The sequence below is a fragment of the Canis aureus genome, chromosome 4 (assembly GCF_053574225.1).
Source record: "Canis aureus isolate CA01 chromosome 4, VMU_Caureus_v.1.0, whole genome shotgun sequence".
Taxonomy (NCBI): Eukaryota; Metazoa; Chordata; class Mammalia; order Carnivora; family Canidae; genus Canis; species Canis aureus.
Genome location: NC_135614.1, coordinates 9,665,663 through 9,682,382, shown reverse-complemented (window position 1 = coordinate 9,682,382; position 16,720 = coordinate 9,665,663). Strand labels below are relative to the sequence as shown.

General features: G+C 45.9%; 1 protein-coding gene across 2 annotated transcripts in view; it reads left to right on the top strand.

Annotated features, from left to right (window-relative positions):
- Positions 1-6,235: 6,235 nt before the first annotated feature.
- Positions 6,236-16,720, top strand: part of TRIM67 (tripartite motif containing 67) — a 49,486-nt gene continuing 39,001 nt past the window's right edge. For both annotated transcript variants that reach the window (XM_077894526.1, XM_077894525.1), the window contains exon 1: positions 6,236-7,900. In XM_077894526.1, the coding sequence (XP_077750652.1) occupies positions 6,857-7,900 (1,044 nt within the window). In that variant the 5' untranslated portion in view covers positions 6,236-6,856. The remainder of the gene's footprint in view (positions 7,901-16,720) is intronic.

Sequence of the window (16,720 nt, the reverse complement as noted above, 5' to 3'; positions counted from 1 at the left end):
GATAATATATATGAAAGGATGGCTTGAAAATGTTAAGTACTATTACAATTTTCATGGCTGAAATTTGTAACCATGGGGAAATATTTGAAATTGCTTTTATGGTAATAATATTAGTTTCCATGCAGTATAAAGACACTCTGGATATATAAAGAGCCCTGTGAATTGGAGTCAATTTGTTTCATCTGATATTTTATTCTAAACTCTTTTGCTTGCAAAGGATGCAGTGAGAGAAGGACAGGCTTTCCAAGACATCTTTCCTGATCTGTAGAGAAGAGTCTCAGCATTAGAGGAAGTGTGGGGCAATCATTATTTGGTACTCAAAAAGTTAAAACAGAAGATTGTTAAGCACCAGTCAAGGGTGTCTGAAGGGGAAAGTGGCTGGATTTTAAGATTCCTCTATAGAATCTGTCTTCTGGAAAAGAAGCCAATTTTATGCCCTGGAGGGGATGCTTTGTGTTGCTAGTGGTAATTGCTCCTCATTAACTTTGCCACAAAGCAGCTTTGGTGCATTGTGCATAGCAGTGGATATGGCTGCTTTTTTCTAGTTAAATTGAAACTACTTTAGACCATATGGTTCCTGGGCTGTAGATTATTATTAAATTTCCTGAATTGTCCTATACTGTAAAATATAAACAAACAAAAACTTAAAAGAAAAATATAAGTTTTCATTTCAAAATTTCAGAGATTCTTGTTTGAGAATACAGCACTTATTTTTAGTTGATAAAGTCTTAAATAACCTTCTCATTCATACTTGAAATTCAAAGGACAAAGCAGATTGATTGTTTTACTTGTAATTTGCTGTTGTGATAAATTGTTCAACTTATTTGTAGTTTTTTGGGAGAAGAGGCAACATTATCCTGCCTCTAGAGTATTTCTGGGACACTTAGGCATAAAAACCATCCTGGAGGGGTGCTTGGATGGCTTAGTCAAGCATTTGAATCTTGGTTTGGGCTCAGGTCATGATCTCAGGGTCCTGAGATGGAGCCCTGTGTCCAGCTCCATGCTCAGCACAGGGTCTGCTTGTCCCTCTCCCTCTGCTCCTATCCCTATTTGTGATCTATCTCTAAAATAAATAAATAAACAAACAAATAAATAAATAAAATCTTAAAAACAAAACAAAACAAAGAAACAAGACCATCCTGCAGCACAAAAAACTCATGCCTTGATGACAGTGCACTTCTCTGCCTTGATGACAGTGCATTGTGGAGTTTCAATTATTAATGTGCTGTTCCAAAGTGTCCAAATGCTTCTCTTTTAAAAGAAACAGGGCTATGGGAAATGGACTACTTAGGGTGACACTAGAGGGATTTATTTTTACAACCAGGAATTAAATATGAGGCCATCTTTCTGAGATCCATGAATAGTTTAGAATAGAGATGGAGATGACCAAAGGAAAGAGAAGCACATAGAAATAATTAAACACTAAGATGATCAGGAGTAAGTAAAGGATATTAAGAGAAGATGTGCATTGCTAAAAAACAAAATTCCACTGAGTAAATTTTAAAAATCCTATTGGTTTTCTTCACTGATTCATGAACTGGGCAGCATCCCACCAAACAGATAGAAAGGAGCTATTTGGAGCTATACAAAAATGAAAGACTTTTATAAGCAGAAGGCAGCAGGAATAAGGATGTCATACGAGACCAAAAAAATGGGTTGGTTATTACAAGATGGCTTTCCTCTAGGGGATGACAAGGGTCTATTAGGCAGATTACCTAATGAGCGCTAATCAGGCGATTCTTGATTGACTGGTTTTAGATTCCATTTCTAAGAGGGCCAAAATTGTAATTTTAAGTCTCAATTTGGTGATGTGGGGCTTAGCATAAGTGGCTCCATTTGGGGCCTGCTACCATTTTTTTTTCTTTTTTTCCCCTTTTTTTAAGGTTTTATTTACTTATTCATGAGAGACACACAGAGAGAAGCAGAGACATAGGCAGAGGGAGAAGCAGGCTCCCTGTGAGGAGCCTGATGCAGGACTGGATCCCAGGACCCTGGGATCAGAACCTAAGCCAAAACCAGACACTCAACCACTGAGCCACCCAGGTGTCCCCGGCCTGTTGCCTTTAACAGCATGTGCACGCACACAAAAAAGAACAAAAAGAAAATAACATATTTGAATCTGAGACTTAAAAGGAGAAAATTTCCTAGTGGATCTGTTGATACCTTCCACAGGGAAGAAAAAACAAAAGAAAGATTCCCACCAGTTCACCAGTTTTCAGAAAGGTTATGGGGATGAATAATCTTGAACCTGTAGACAGTCAGTTGGTCCACAAAGACAGACAGGGAACCAGGCAATGATGGAGAAAACACAATGGGAACAAGACAGACACGATCTCATCCTAGAGGAACTTCTTGTCAAGAGGAGAGAGATATGTAAATAAAATGGCAGATGATGATACTGCTACAGGGAAATAATCCAGGCTGCTTCCAGGAACATATTAGAGGCACACCTGACCTGGAGAATGGGGATAGCCTGGACAGCCTCACATTCAACAGTACTGAGTGAGAACAGAGAGCATGGTTTGTCTGGATTCCTGAGATCCCCTCTACTGTCCATCAGTCACTCAAAGCTCAGAGGGAAATTATCAACTGTGGCTTCATAGAAAATACTTGAGCTTGAAGTCAATCCAGTTCTAGGTCCATCATCACAAGTTGCGAGACCTTGAGTTTCCTCATCTCAGTTTCCTTGCTTATAAAATAGAAATAATAAAATATTTCCATAATTCTAAGTGGTTATTAGATGAACATTAATTTAATAAGAAATTTTAAAGGTCAGGGTAAGTAGAGGAAGAAATATCTCTCAATTGTAGGATACTTCCAGATTTCAGCCACATCAATACATAAAAATATGTACATCATAAGGTTGAGGAAATATGGTTGCCCAAGATTGTGAAGATTAAATGAAATTATATGTGAGGATATGCTTCCACATTGTGCCTTGAGCTGAACATCTGTGTCACGTCCCCGCCCCCCGCTGCCACAAATTCATGTATTGAAATGTGGTGGTATTAGAAGGCAGGACCTTGGGGAGGTAATTTGGTCATGAAGGTGGAATCCACATGAGTGGGATTAGCACCCTTAGCAGGAAAGCCCCCCGGGTGGTTCAGCGGTTTAGCACAACCTTCAGCCCAGGGCGGGATCCTGGAGACCCGGGATCAAGTCCCACATCAGGCTCCCTGCATGGAGCCTGCTTTTCCCTGTGCCTTGTGTCTCTGCCTCTCTCTGTCTCTCATGAAAAAAAGAATAAAATCCTTTGGGAAAAAAAAAAAAAGGAAAGATGATAGCTTGCTCTCCTCACTCCCCTCTCCCTTCCATGTAAGGATACAAGAGCAGATGATGTCAGCAAACACCAGAACTGCCAGTGCCTTGATCTTAGATCTGCCAACCTTACCTGCTTCACCCTCTGCATGGCCCTGACTTTAAAAATATGCAAAAGACTTGAAAAAAAAAATGGATATGGTATTCAACCCTGGGATCACATTTCTTCATGAGCCCTTTTTATTAAGTAGACTATATTGTTATTAATAACTAATATATAGAGTCTTTTAGAACCAAAAGGAAATTTCAAGTTCAATGAATTCTATGCTTAAATCTTAGAATACAAAAAACTGAGGATCTGAGAATAAGAGACTTTTCTACACTTTTCTACATGGCAAAGTTGGGAGAGAAAGAGGGCTTTTTATAGATATAAAAGATGTATTTGACAATTGTTACTAATTATGGTTCTATACAGTGAGATATTGGAAATGACTATGTAACCTCAGTTTATACAAAGCAGCTGTAGAATACCAATCCCCCAAGTGAGCAATGCCTTAGCAGTACAAGGCTAAGCTGATTTAGGTTGTGGAATTGAGGTGGTGGGAATGGAGGGCATGTGGGAAAGGCATAGGTGCACAATTCTGTTGTATTAGATGAGCTTCCTCTCCAAGGAAAACAAAATCATGCTCAGCCTGAGTGACAGAGTTATTGGAATTATAGGTCCTCTGTACAGGAAAAGATTTACATACCCCTCCAGCAGTCTTCCCCATGCTGCTAGGCAGTTTACCTTGGTCTAAAAATGACAAGAGTGGGTCTCAGGTTTATGGCTGCTTGGTGAAGGAGGGGGCTGTTTACAATAGAACTGTAAGAGGTTATGACTTTCTTTGCAGTCACCAGGAGGCTGCGCTGGGCTAGACTGAGGGATGATAATGCTGAAATCACAAGAAATGCATCTTCAAGTGCATTCAATCACAGGCCTGCCTATACTCATGCCCGGCGTTCATGACCTGATACTGTAGCAACTTTCTTGAAGGCTTATCAAAGCATTGCAGGCAGGATCCACCTCATTAAGGTTTTATCGATAGAAGGCAGATTTGGATAGGCTTGTCACCATCTCCCACCTGGGGATACTTGATACCTGGTTAAATAATTGTTCTAAGCTCCCTGTAGCTGAAGGGAAGTCAAGTCAGGTCTCTTAACCTCTGTGGGGCTCTATTTGGCAGGAGGTCGGCCTGCCCGCTCTTCAACCTTAAGACAAACTGGAGTCAGGCTGCTCAATAGTGGACAAAATGGAACTGAACAGTCATAGGATGTTAAAGCCGGAAGTAGGCTTTGCAGTTTGTATTTAGGATTATTTCATTTGGTTCGCATACATAATTTGACTCATTTGACAGCCGCGAGATGGGAGACAGAAAGCTTAAGCAACCTGCCCAGGGTGGGGCGACGGCTCAGTAAAGGAGGCTGCAGCCTAAAGTTCGGGCGGCCTTTCGGACTACTGTCAGGAGGGCACCGCCACCCCCGTCCCCCGGTGGTCTCCCTGCCAGTGATCCCAAGACGTAGTCAGGGCTGCAGCCTTTTCCTGCTGTCACCCGCCAGCCAGAGCAACCCCCCAGCGGGTGACGAGCAGACGCTGAGACTCCACGCCTGGCTCGGTGGCGCCTATCTTGTCTTTGTTTGGAGTACTGGAAAATCTGAGGACGGGGGAGGCGTGACTTCAATATTCATATCGTTTTTAAACAAACGATTTCCTAATTTGTGTCTGTTTCACGCCTGGTGACACCTCCGTAGGCAGAGCCTGCCGCGCTGCGAGCCCTTCCTTCTGCCGATCCGCACCCGCCCCCCCCCCCCCCCCCGGCCTCCCCCAACCAACCTTCGCCGGCAGCAGAGAGAGAAGAGCGAGCACAGGAGACGGCCAGCGCCGCGGGCGGGAGGCTGCTCGTGCAGCTCGCGGCTGGCGTGGAGATGTCCCCATTCATAAAACCAACACCTCTGCTCGCTGACTTCCCACCGGCCCCCAAAGCCCAACCACAGCAGGGTAGGACCGGGTCCCAGGCGCTCTGCTCCAAGGGCCAAGGGCCCACCCCGCGCGTCTTCGCTTTTCGCCAGGGAGTCTCGTTTCGGAATCCTGTCTTGTGCCCTCATTCAGTCTGTGCCGACGGCCCGCATCCACCGCGGATGAGAGCTCGTGGTCGAAACCAAGAGAGAAAATGGCTTGCGCTTCGGTCCGTAAACAAAACCTCACCCTTTGACTTCAGGCTGTCCGACATTTTGTGACTTGGCATTTGGGGCTCTATCAGAGACCTAGGAAGCGACTGTCAAACCATGCTGCCTAACCGTTTGTAAACAACTGGCTTTTCAGGTCCCCTTGTGCCCTTTTATGGTGATGGGTGGGAGCGCGGGAGCCGGCAGGGGAGAGGATGGCAGGGGCGGGGCGGGGCGGGGCAGGGCGTTGTACCGATTCAAGATGCGCTCTCCGTCCAAATAATAGATTGTTATTAACAATGATCCTCTCTACCAAACCCTTGAGATTGCCCCTTGACTCGCCTGGCAGCCAAGGCAAGCCCTTATTCGCTGAGCTGACGCCTCCTCTGCTCCTCCCGCCCCCCATTACTCTCTGCTCTGGAAATTACAACTCCTCAGCACGCCGCGCGGGGAGGCGGCGGCGGCGGCGGCGGCGGCGGCGGGGGGGGCGGGGGCCGGGGGCGGGGGGCGGGGGCCGGGGGCGGGGGGCGGGGGGCGGGGAGGGGATTCCCGAGCCAGCCGGGCGCTCGCCCTCCGCCCGCCGGCTGCAGCGTCGCGCGGCCAAGGTCAGAGGCGCCGCAGGAGCGGCAGCGGCGAACCAAGGAAGCGGGTCAATCCTTGCCGCGGGGGAAGAGCCCCAGGGCGCGTTGGGGTGGCGGCAGCGGCCCCCGGGAGGGCGGCAAGCGGCGGTCTCGGAGCGGCCGGGCCCCGCCGAGGCAGTAGCGGGAGCCGGGACCCTGCCCGCGGAGGCAGTAGCGGCCGCCGCGTCCCCGCCCGCAGCCGGGCCCCGCCTGGAGCCCGGGGCGCTGTCCGCCGCCTCGTGGTGCTGAACCCAGTCCCGCGGCCAAGCGGCCCTGCTCACTCTCCTTCTCACCTCCGGGTCGCTCCGACTGGGGCGGGGCAGGGGCAACAGGGAGCCCAGGAGCAGCCGCCCACTGGAGCCGACGGGTTGAAGCAGGACAGCTAAGAAACGGCAGCCCGGCCGCTGGTCCTGATGTGCAGCGGAGACGCGCACTGCGGCCGGCGGCGGCGCTAGTGCTGATTCATCACCTAGAGCGCCTCGCAGGCCATCGCGAGGGCAGCCGACCGGCTCCGGACTCTGGCCGCAGGTGGAGGAGCCTCGCGGGCAGGAGGTGAGGATCCCCTCCCTTCTCTTGCCCCCGGTGGTCCTAGGGCGGTGGCCCCAGGATAGGAGAGGGGCGTGCCCCGGGGCTGCGAAGTGGGCATGCCTGTGTAATGCCCTCGCTTGCAGTCTCTCTGGTGCTAACTACGCTCGGTCCCTCCGCCTGTCTCTGGAGCTTGGGCCGTTCCACCTCCCCCCCCCCCTCCCTGAGCAGCTCGGTCTGCCGGTGCAGCGATGGAGGAGGAGCTGAAGTGCCCGGTGTGCGGCTCCCTGTTTCGGGAGCCCATCATCTTGCCCTGTTCCCACAACGTTTGTCTTCCTTGCGCTCGTACGATCGCTGTTCAGACACCGGACGGCGAGCAACACCTGCCCCAGCCGCTCCTGCACTCCCGGGGCTCCGGGCTACCGGCGGCCGCCGCCGCAGCGCCTCCTCTGGACCAAGACCCGGCGGCTGGCCCGGCCTGCAGCGGCGGGAGCGGGGGCGCAGCTGGCGGCCTGGGCGGCGGTGCGGGAGGTGGCGGGGACCACGCGGACAAGCTGAGCTTGTACAGTGAGACGGACAGCGGTTACGGTTCCTACACCCCGAGCCTCAAGTCTCCCAATGGGGTTCGCGTGCTGCCCATGGTGCCCGCACCGCCTGGCTCCTCGGCCGCCGCGGCCCGGGGAGCCGCCTGCTCCTCGCTGTCCTCGTCCTCCTCAAGCTCCATCACGTGCCCGCAGTGCCACCGCAGCGCGTCCCTGGACCACCGAGGCCTGCGCGGCTTCCAGCGCAACCGGCTGCTCGAGGCCATCGTGCAAAGGTACCAGCAGGGCCGCGGGGCCGTGCATGGGGCGTCCGCAGCCGCTGCAGTGGCCATCTGCCAGTTGTGCGACCGCACCCCGCCTGAGCCGGCCGCCACGCTATGCGAGCAATGCGACGTGCTCTACTGTGCCGCCTGCCAGCTCAAATGCCATCCATCCCGGGGACCCTTCGCTAAGCACCGCCTGGTGCAGCCGCCGCCGCCGCCCGCGCCCGCCGAGGCCGCCTCAGCATCCCCAGGCGCGGCCCAGGGCGCCCCCAGCGGAGGCGGTGGCTGCAAGAGCCCGGGGGGCGCAGGGGCCGGAGCTGCTGGGGGCGGCGCTGCCCGCAAGTTCCCTACGTGCCCGGAACACGAAATGGAGAACTACAGCATGTACTGCGTGAGCTGCCGAACCCCGGTGTGCTATCTGTGCCTGGAGGAGGGCCGTCACGGCAAGCACGAGGTGAAGCAGCTGGGAGCCATGTGGAAACAGCACAAGGTGAGCGCAGGCTGGGCAGGGCGCAGGGACACAGGTGCAGAGAAGCGGGCGCGACAAGGGCCCCCGGCCTCCTCCCCGGAGAGGTGGCAGAGGGCAGGAATTCCTTCCTTCTTTCCTTCCTTCCTTCCTTCCTTCCTTCCTTCCTTCCTTCCTTCCTTCCACCTTCCTTCCTTCCTTCCTTCATTCGACAGACGCTGAAATGAATCCAGGGACTCTGAAGTGGGTGTTGGGCATGAGAAGGGCATAGAAAGATGACCTACTCGGTCCCCTTTCCCCTGAGATTGGATGATTTTACACAAAGGGCACCCAGAATGCAGAAGCAGGGCTTTTTCACTCCCAAAGTTGTCTAATAAATTACCCTGAGGGCTTTGCGGGATTTATGGCATCCAGGGCCCCCTTTCTCCCTAGAAAAAAAATGTTTTAAGTGCAAGTGTTCCCACCCACCTGCAAAAAAATGTCTGATCCCTCCCCGCACTTGGTTCATCTTCCCTGAAGATAGGAAGGTTCTATCCTAGCACTCAGTGAAAGGACACACTACTTCCTACAGAGCAGAACTCGCCTCTGTTTTCAGAGCAGATTTGCCTACACTCTCTAGGAGTCTCCAGCACTTTCTACCCCCAGAATGCCTGGCAGCCTAGAGGGAAGATATCATTCCTCATGGGCCTTATTTAAGAGTTTGGGTGTGTGGCCTTTTAGGAAGGGAGCATCATTCCCTGAGAGATTTTCTCTTGCTGAGACGCTGCCACACCTGGCAGTGGGAGTGTGGTGGCCCTGCAGATCAAGCCATACTTTTCTCTGCAGGCTGCTGAAAGCCTCCTTCCCCTGTGACTTGCCTGGGGCTGGCACCTCCCAAGTGAAAATGGAACAGCCTCTAAGTGCCAACTCATGGTTGTCAATGTGTCCTCAGTACCTGACACTGGGAGGGAGAATCCTCAAAATGAGGTCACATCCTTTTTCAGGATCCCTGGGCAAGAGTGGAGTAAGTTCTTCTCATGAACATTCACCTTAATTTTCTATCCAAAGGCCAAGCCACGCAACCGGACTTGCTGGCACCTGAGGTCAGTGATCGTGGCCTGACCAAGTTAGAGTCCCTTATTCAATGACCCCAACTACATCAGCAAGTTTGGACACTTATCATTCAATATCCTCTTTCTCATAAACTCTCACTCCACAAATAGACAGAAGGTCTCCAAATGGCCCAACAGGACCTATGTATTCTGCTTGAGGAGGAAAGACATGGGAAAATAAGGAATTTGCCATGGTTACATTGAATCATCCGACTGGAAATGGACAAAAAGGGTGGCATAGATGAGAGAAGGGACTAACCATTCCTATTATAGATTTGTTGTATTTAGTTACTATATAATTTCATCTGCTACAATGTGTGTGCTATTATTGTAATTCAACATTTTCAAATCAGAAAATTAGAAAAGAAATGGGGGAAAACATTAGAAATCTACCTTGGAGTAGGAAATTTGCAGAAGAGACATCATTTCACAAATAAAGAAATCTTTTGCAAAGAAGCTGTGATCAGCACCAAGACAAGAAGCATAGGTTCACATTCAGATTTCACAAGCTGTTACTTTTTCACAGCCTAGTGGGCCAGAAATAATTCTAGGTGTTGCCACCTAAATCTTTAGATTTAGTGAAGAGTGGAAACAAGCATGATTTGAGATGAGTGTGCACTCTTAGAAGAGACTAAGACTCTTGCCAGGAAAAGTTAAGTTGGATAATGAGCTATGATTTAAAGAACCAAGACTATGCAGGAAAAAAATCATTGGTCATCCTTCCTTTGATATCCACAGCACCTTTAGAACATTTCTATCCTGGGATCCCTGGGTGGCGCAGCGGTTTGGCGCCTGCCTTTGGCCCAGGGCGCAATCCTGGAGGCCCGGGATCGAGTCCCACATTGGGCTCCTGGTGCATGGAGCCTGCTAATGTCTCTGCCTCTCTCTCTCTCTCTGTGACTATCATAAATTAAAACAAAACAAAACAAAAAAAAAACCACATTTCTATCCCCAACCAACAATGGAAAGTTTTGAGGAAATATGGAAAGCACATGTAATATTTGCTCAACAGAGTGGGAAAGTTATCTGTGGGAAATAGGACAATGGAGAATCTAGTGTCTCGATTTTATACGTAATGCCACAGCTTCAGGAAACTAAGACATCATTCCAAATCCAGAAGGAATGATGTGAGATATTTTTCAAGAATGAATAGAAGTTCTCCTGTTACCTTTCAGCAGGGGCTATTTTTCTACAGAAAGGACAACTGAGTGCTTACTATGAGCAGCCCAACCAGGGGCTAGGGAGCACTGCTGGAGGTGTTTGGTCTGAATTTGTGAGCAGATGTCTAGACATCCACTGTGAGGGTGGCTAGTTTGTTTGTTTGTTTGTTTGTTTGTTTGTTTGTTTGAGGGTGGCTAGTTTTGAAAGAGAAACTGGAACACTCAATTTCACACTCCCACCAGGGCAGTTTAAGGTCTTCCATAAAACTTAAAGTTTCCATTGTTGTTGCCATTCAAAAATCCCAGCAGCCATGACAAAGCCTTGTGGTACTACCAGAACTAGATTTGGGACAGAAACATTTCCCTAACACTCCTGTGACTGCAGAAGCCTTCATTAAAGCCCTGCTCTAATTCTTCCCAAGTGTGGCTGGAGCTTGCCATCTAATTACTGATTCTTTAGCAAAGAGACATCAATGTGACACTGAAATCTATTTTAAAACAAGATTATCACCTTTTGAAAACAGTGTAAAACCTTTAGGTTTGGGCCAAACACATTTTTACGCATTTAATTTCCTATTGAAGTATAACTGACATACGGTATTCTGTTAGCTTCATATGTACAACATAGTGATTCAACATTTATATACATTGTGAACTGACCTGTGACCACAGTACATCTAATTACCATCTACCCCCATACAAACTTAATACAATACTATTGACTGTTTTCCCGTGTGCTGTACATTATATCCCCATGACTTAGTTATTTTACAACAGAAGGTTTGTATCTCTTGATCCCCTTCACACACCCCCAAGCCCCTTGCCCTCTGGGAACCACCCCTCTGTTCTTTATATGTATGAGTCTGGGTTTTCCTTTGTTTATTTGTTTGTTTTGTTTTTTAGATTCCACTTATAAGTGAAATCATGTGGTATTTGTCTTTCTCTGTCTGACTTATTTCACTTAGCATAATACCCTCAGCTCCATCCATGTTGTCACAAGTGGCAAGAGCCCATTCTTTTTCATGGCTGAGTAATATTCCTCTGTGTGTGTGTGTGTGTGTGTGTGTGTGTGTGTGTGTGTGTGTGTACCACATCTTTATCCATTCATCTATTGATGAACACTTAGGTTGTTTTCATATGTTAGTTTTTATATTATTCTTTTGGAAAGGGATTAATCATTTCAAAGAACTTCTGATGTGAAGAAATAATGTATTGTAAAAGATAGAACACAGAAGGACAGCTTTTGTCTTTTTGCCTATTGATTATGGAATTCCAATTTTCCTGAAGTCAGAGGAAAAGGATCATTGTGAGCTGTATCTCTTCCCTAGAATGACATGTCACAGAATGTCAACCAGTTTGTCCATAACCCTTGCTGGGTGCAAATGCTCAACCCTGAATTAAAACGGTTAGAAATTGATTCCTGAACTAGGTATAAAATGCTGGATAAACCCTTTTTTAGAAATCTTTGGAAAACTCTGGAAGATAAGAGAGTATTAAAACAAAACTCTCATTGATACCCTAGGATTACTGTTCTTAATGAGTCATCACTTCACAAGAGCAAAGGAGGTGATGCAGCCTAGAAATCTCAGGGAAAACAGGGCTTCAGATTACTCTCATGTCTTGAAGTTCTGCCAAAGGGCACTTGGCTTATCAGCACATTATTCCTATCTTGTTTTAGAAAAGCAATAAGGAAAGGCTTTTAGCCTTTAAAGCCGCAGAAGAAAGACTCCTCCATTAAAAGAAATAACATATAAATAAGAAAGGCAGAACCTGTAATCAAATCATAGCTGAACTATATCTCAAGTACACTTATTTGAATATTGGTAGTAGTTTATAGCACAGGTAATAAATGCTTGTTAAGAATTAGAATTACATGGGATGCCTGTGTGGCTCAGCGGTTAAGCATCTGCCTTCAGCTCAGGGCATGATCCTGGAGTCACAAGATCGAGTCCCACATTGGGCTCCCTGCATGGTGCCTGCTTCTCCCTCTGCCTATGTCTCTGTGTCTCTCATGAATAAATAAATAAAATCTTTAAAAAAAAGAATTAGAATTACAAATGTAGAATTATAAAAATTAAATATCTCCAAATTCTAATTTGGAGAGGAAAAAATCTCTAATGTTTTAGGGTTTCCTTGTAGAATTCTATCATACGTTTATTTTGTGTTTTTTTCTTTAATAATACAATATAAATATTTTTCTGTCAGTTAATGTATGTCATTTGTGATGACTGCATGCCATTCTTTCATGTGAATTTAATATTTTATTTGATTAACACCTCAGTGCTGAATTTTAGGTTGTTTTGAGTCTTTTGTTGTTACAGACATCTTTCTAGTTAAATCAATGCCTATACTCTTTTTTTTTAAAGATTCTAAAAATTTATTTATTCATGAGAGACACAGAGAGAAAGAGAGGCAGAGACACAGGCAGAGGGAGAAGCAGGCTCCGTCGGAGCAGGGAGCCCGACGTGGGACACAATCCCGGGTCGCCAGGATCAGGCCCTGGGCTGAAGGTGGCGCTAAACTGCTGAGCCACCCGGGCTGCCCCTCAATGCCTATACTCTTATTATTTCCTTAGGTTAAATTTCCAAATATGGAGATGCTATGTGAAAAGATATTTGGCCTTAAGATATTTGTTTAATGTTGCCAAATTGCCTTTCATAAAGTTTATCCCTATTTTCTTCCAAAAGAAAAATTATGTAAATAATAAAATATTCGTGTAGACAGGACCATGGGGGATGAAAATAAGGTGGATTATCTTGTTTCTAGTAATTACTGTTTGTTATTTTCATTACGTTATTGTTAGAGGTGTTTTTTTTTAGAGCTTTTTTTAAAAAAAGAATTACAAGTATCTAGATTTTTATATTTTTAACTACTAGTTGGCAATCTGCCCTCCCTCAAAAATTGGTTTGATCTGAGCAGCTATTGCCCAAGCACCCCTCTTTATTTGAAGGGCTGTGAAAAGACTGGCCTTCAGGGCCCACGTAAGGCATTTTAATGTGGGGTTGGATGGGGGGAAAGAGAGTTCAGTAGAGAGTAGTAACTGGTAAGATGTCTTCCTTTGGGGAGATCTGAGTTCTACTACTCTATGGCTGATTGCTGTGCACTAGCTGCTGATTCTAAACCCAGGGCTACTGAATGGAAATGCAGCAGGGTCTTCAGAGCATGTGGCATGGAAATATGCATAATCTGAGTGAAAGCCTGGATTTTTGAGAATCTTTTACCAACTCTGAAGTCCTCAGAAGTGAAGTATGTAGACTGGCTTCTGTTCCATCTGCCCCAGATTGTCAAAGAACCAATGGCTAATCTGCTCAGACTTCTGGAAACATGATTCTGCTCTGATAACTAGAGTTTACCACATCCTCTCAAACTACCCTCTATGTTAACATCACCTTGCCTTCAAAGCCGGCTGGATGATAGCCCTGCCCCATGCTTGGATTTAATTCCAAGCAGGTCAGTAATTCCGGAACAGTTATTAGAAAGAACCCTTATGTTAACAACTTTTGAAATATATGCCTTCCTCAACACTCCAAACATTCGGAAAACAGAAAGTGGGTTTCAGAGAAGAAGACAAAAATCCATAAACTTGAACTGCTTTTACCTTCTTTTTGAAGATTGTTTATAGAGACAGAAGGGTTTAGAATTTAGAAAGAACTTAAAGGATGAGAAAGGACATTACTAGGGATAAATATATTTTACACTATATGCTGTTGTGTCATTTCAAGGTTGAGGTATTGTATTTTTAGCCTCTAGAGGGAGATCTTTTATGTGGATGGATATTCATGTTGATGGGATTTGAGCTGTGGATGTCAATAATGTGGAGTGTTCTATAGGGAAGCTTATATCTTCATCTCTGAGACAAAGAAAGGGTTGACAAACTGTCACCCACCATCTGTTTTTGTAAATAAAGTTTTACTAGAACAGAGCCATGCTCATTTGTTTACAATATTGCCCATGGCTGCATTTGGCTACAGTGGCTGTTGGAAGAGTTGAGTAGCTTCAGCAAAGCTCTGCGGACTGCAAAGCTGAAGATATTTACCATTTGGTCCTCTGTAGAAAAATAATGTGCTGACCTCTAGACCAGGACCTGTGATTACAGTGTGGTTGGCTGAGCAGCAGCAGCAGCCAGGAGCTTGTTGGAAATGTAGAATCTTGAGACCTGCTACAGTCTTACTGAATCAGGATTTCCATGTTAGTGAGATCCCATGTTGATTTGTATGTACTTCAAAATTTGAGAAACCCTGGTGGGATGATTTTTGGGGCCCAAGGCTTTGGGCCTATTGTTCTAACTGTGTAAGAAGTGTAACAAGATGTGTAAGCCATCTGAGAAATGGGGTGGCCCTTCAAGCCTGAAGCTAATACTCAATAAGTAGACTCTAGGGAGTCTGAGCAGATTGAACCAGAGAATTTTACGTAATTACCCTGACACTAAACAGAATCTTTGGGTTCAGCAAATTCTGTGTGTTGGGAGACAATACAGTGTTCAAAGACCACGTGGTCCAGAGAAGCAAGAATCTCTGAGGGATGAAGGTGTGTGCAAAGCTGTCTGGGCCCTTCTGGACTCCAGTGTGGGCATCTCAGGAGAAGGAAATGCTAGACAAATGCTCTTTGCTGATTTCCTGGGATTGAAGAGAAACAGATTTACTGTTTATATCTCTGGATTTCCTTTATATTTGCTACTTAGTTGTTCTATAAAGAGAGTGCTTTATCCACTCTTATCCAGTTTTGAAGGGCCTGCCTAGGGAGTGGTGGAGGTTGGAAGTATCAAAACCATGGAGCCCGAAAGGAGCAAGGGAGAATGCAGATGACATTGTAAGGGAAAGAGGAGGGTGTGAATTCACTCCTCCCTGCTTGGAATTTCCTCTTGCAAAGCAAAAACTGTGGATTTAAAAATTTTAATCCTAGAATAGGCTGTTTCCAACAGATATCATCAATTCCAACCTCCTCATTTTGTAGATGAGGAACTTGAGGCACAGGGGTTTGCTATAGTTGCACAGCAAGTTGTGAAATGATTCTGGTAAAAGATGATCCTTTTAAGTTCTTCATTGTACATTTTGATTAACTATATAAATGTGATAGAATGCTGTGTATGTATCTGAACAAAAACAGGTGTATATAGCATCATCTAATTAATCTAAAGTAATTATGAATGGAAGAAATATTCTAAAAGGTAGGGACAGAGATTGGGACACAATTCCTCTTTCATTTAACTGCAATGGAGCAGCAGAAAATGGAAGTAAGTGGGTGAGGAGGAGTCAAAACGTCCTGTTTAGAAGAAGTAGCATGAAAGAGTTTGAGGTCTGGAAGGAATATAACAGATCATGCAGCACTGCCTCTTCATTTTCCAAGCAGCTATAGAGGGGTTAAGTGGTTTGGAGGAGAGAGAGGGTAGGGAATGGTCCAGAAGGAACAGAGACAGGTGAGGTGGGGCTGGTGAGCTCAAGAGTATGGAAGAGGTCTAAATGACAGAAATAGACAGGAACATTAGCACTTGCCAGAAGGCTGGGCCTTGGTCACATGTCATTTGAAAAATCTGTTCAGACAGTAGATAATTTTTAAAAATGAGGTCAATGGGCAGCCCGGGTGGCTCAGCGGTTTAGCCTGGGGTGTGATCCTGGAGACCCGGGATCAAGTCCCACGTTGGGCTCCCTGCATTGAGCCTGCTTCTCCCTCTGCCTGTGTCTCTGCCTCTCTCTCTCTCTCTCTTTCCCCTCTGTGTATTCTCATGAATAAATAAATATAATCTTAAAAAAAATAAAAAATAAAATAAAAATTAGGTCAAGGTTGCATTATGAAAGTGGGCAAATATTTGTACAAATATTGTCCAATCTCTTGATCCTTGGCAACAATTTGATTCTGGGTGGTAGTAATAAACCAGGAAACCAATAAAATATGAATAATCAGAAATGAGAGGCCTCTTAAAGTGTGTGGCTTATCATCACTTAACAAATTATGTGTTACCTACCATATGGCTAGCTTTCCCTATCAGCTGAGTGGTATCCCCATGTAACTAAAAGTAATCTCTAGTATATGGATAACTAAAAAGCAGAGGGCGCATTTTGAACATTAATCTTTTTTCTGAGCTTATACTTCTAATGGGTATTTATTCTTCGGTTCAACTAATTACTTATTCAATCAACAAGTAAATCTTGAATATCTATATCATACCAGGTACCATTCTAAACATTTAGGCCACAGAAGGATGTGTTCTCTTCCCACAGAACATAAACATAAAGAGAAAGAAGATCAACAAGCACACAAATAAATAAATGGGATATTTTCTGATATTGGATGATTTCTTAGTGGATATTAGATAATTTCTGATATCCACTAGGATGGAAGTAAAATAATGTGATAAAAAAAGACTTGAGGGACTTCCTTGTGGGGAAGGTTGAAAAAGCGAGACTTGATAACTGGGTAAGAAGTAGCCAGCCCTGCCCAGTTCCGAAGGCAGCATGTTTTATAGGGTAAACAAGAACCAAGAACCAGAGGTGGAAGATGCCCAGTGTGTTTGGGACAGAAATGGGCCCCTGTGTTTGGAGTGTAATAAAAAAAAGATGAATATGTAGTAAGAGCAGAGAGATAGGCAGGGTGCA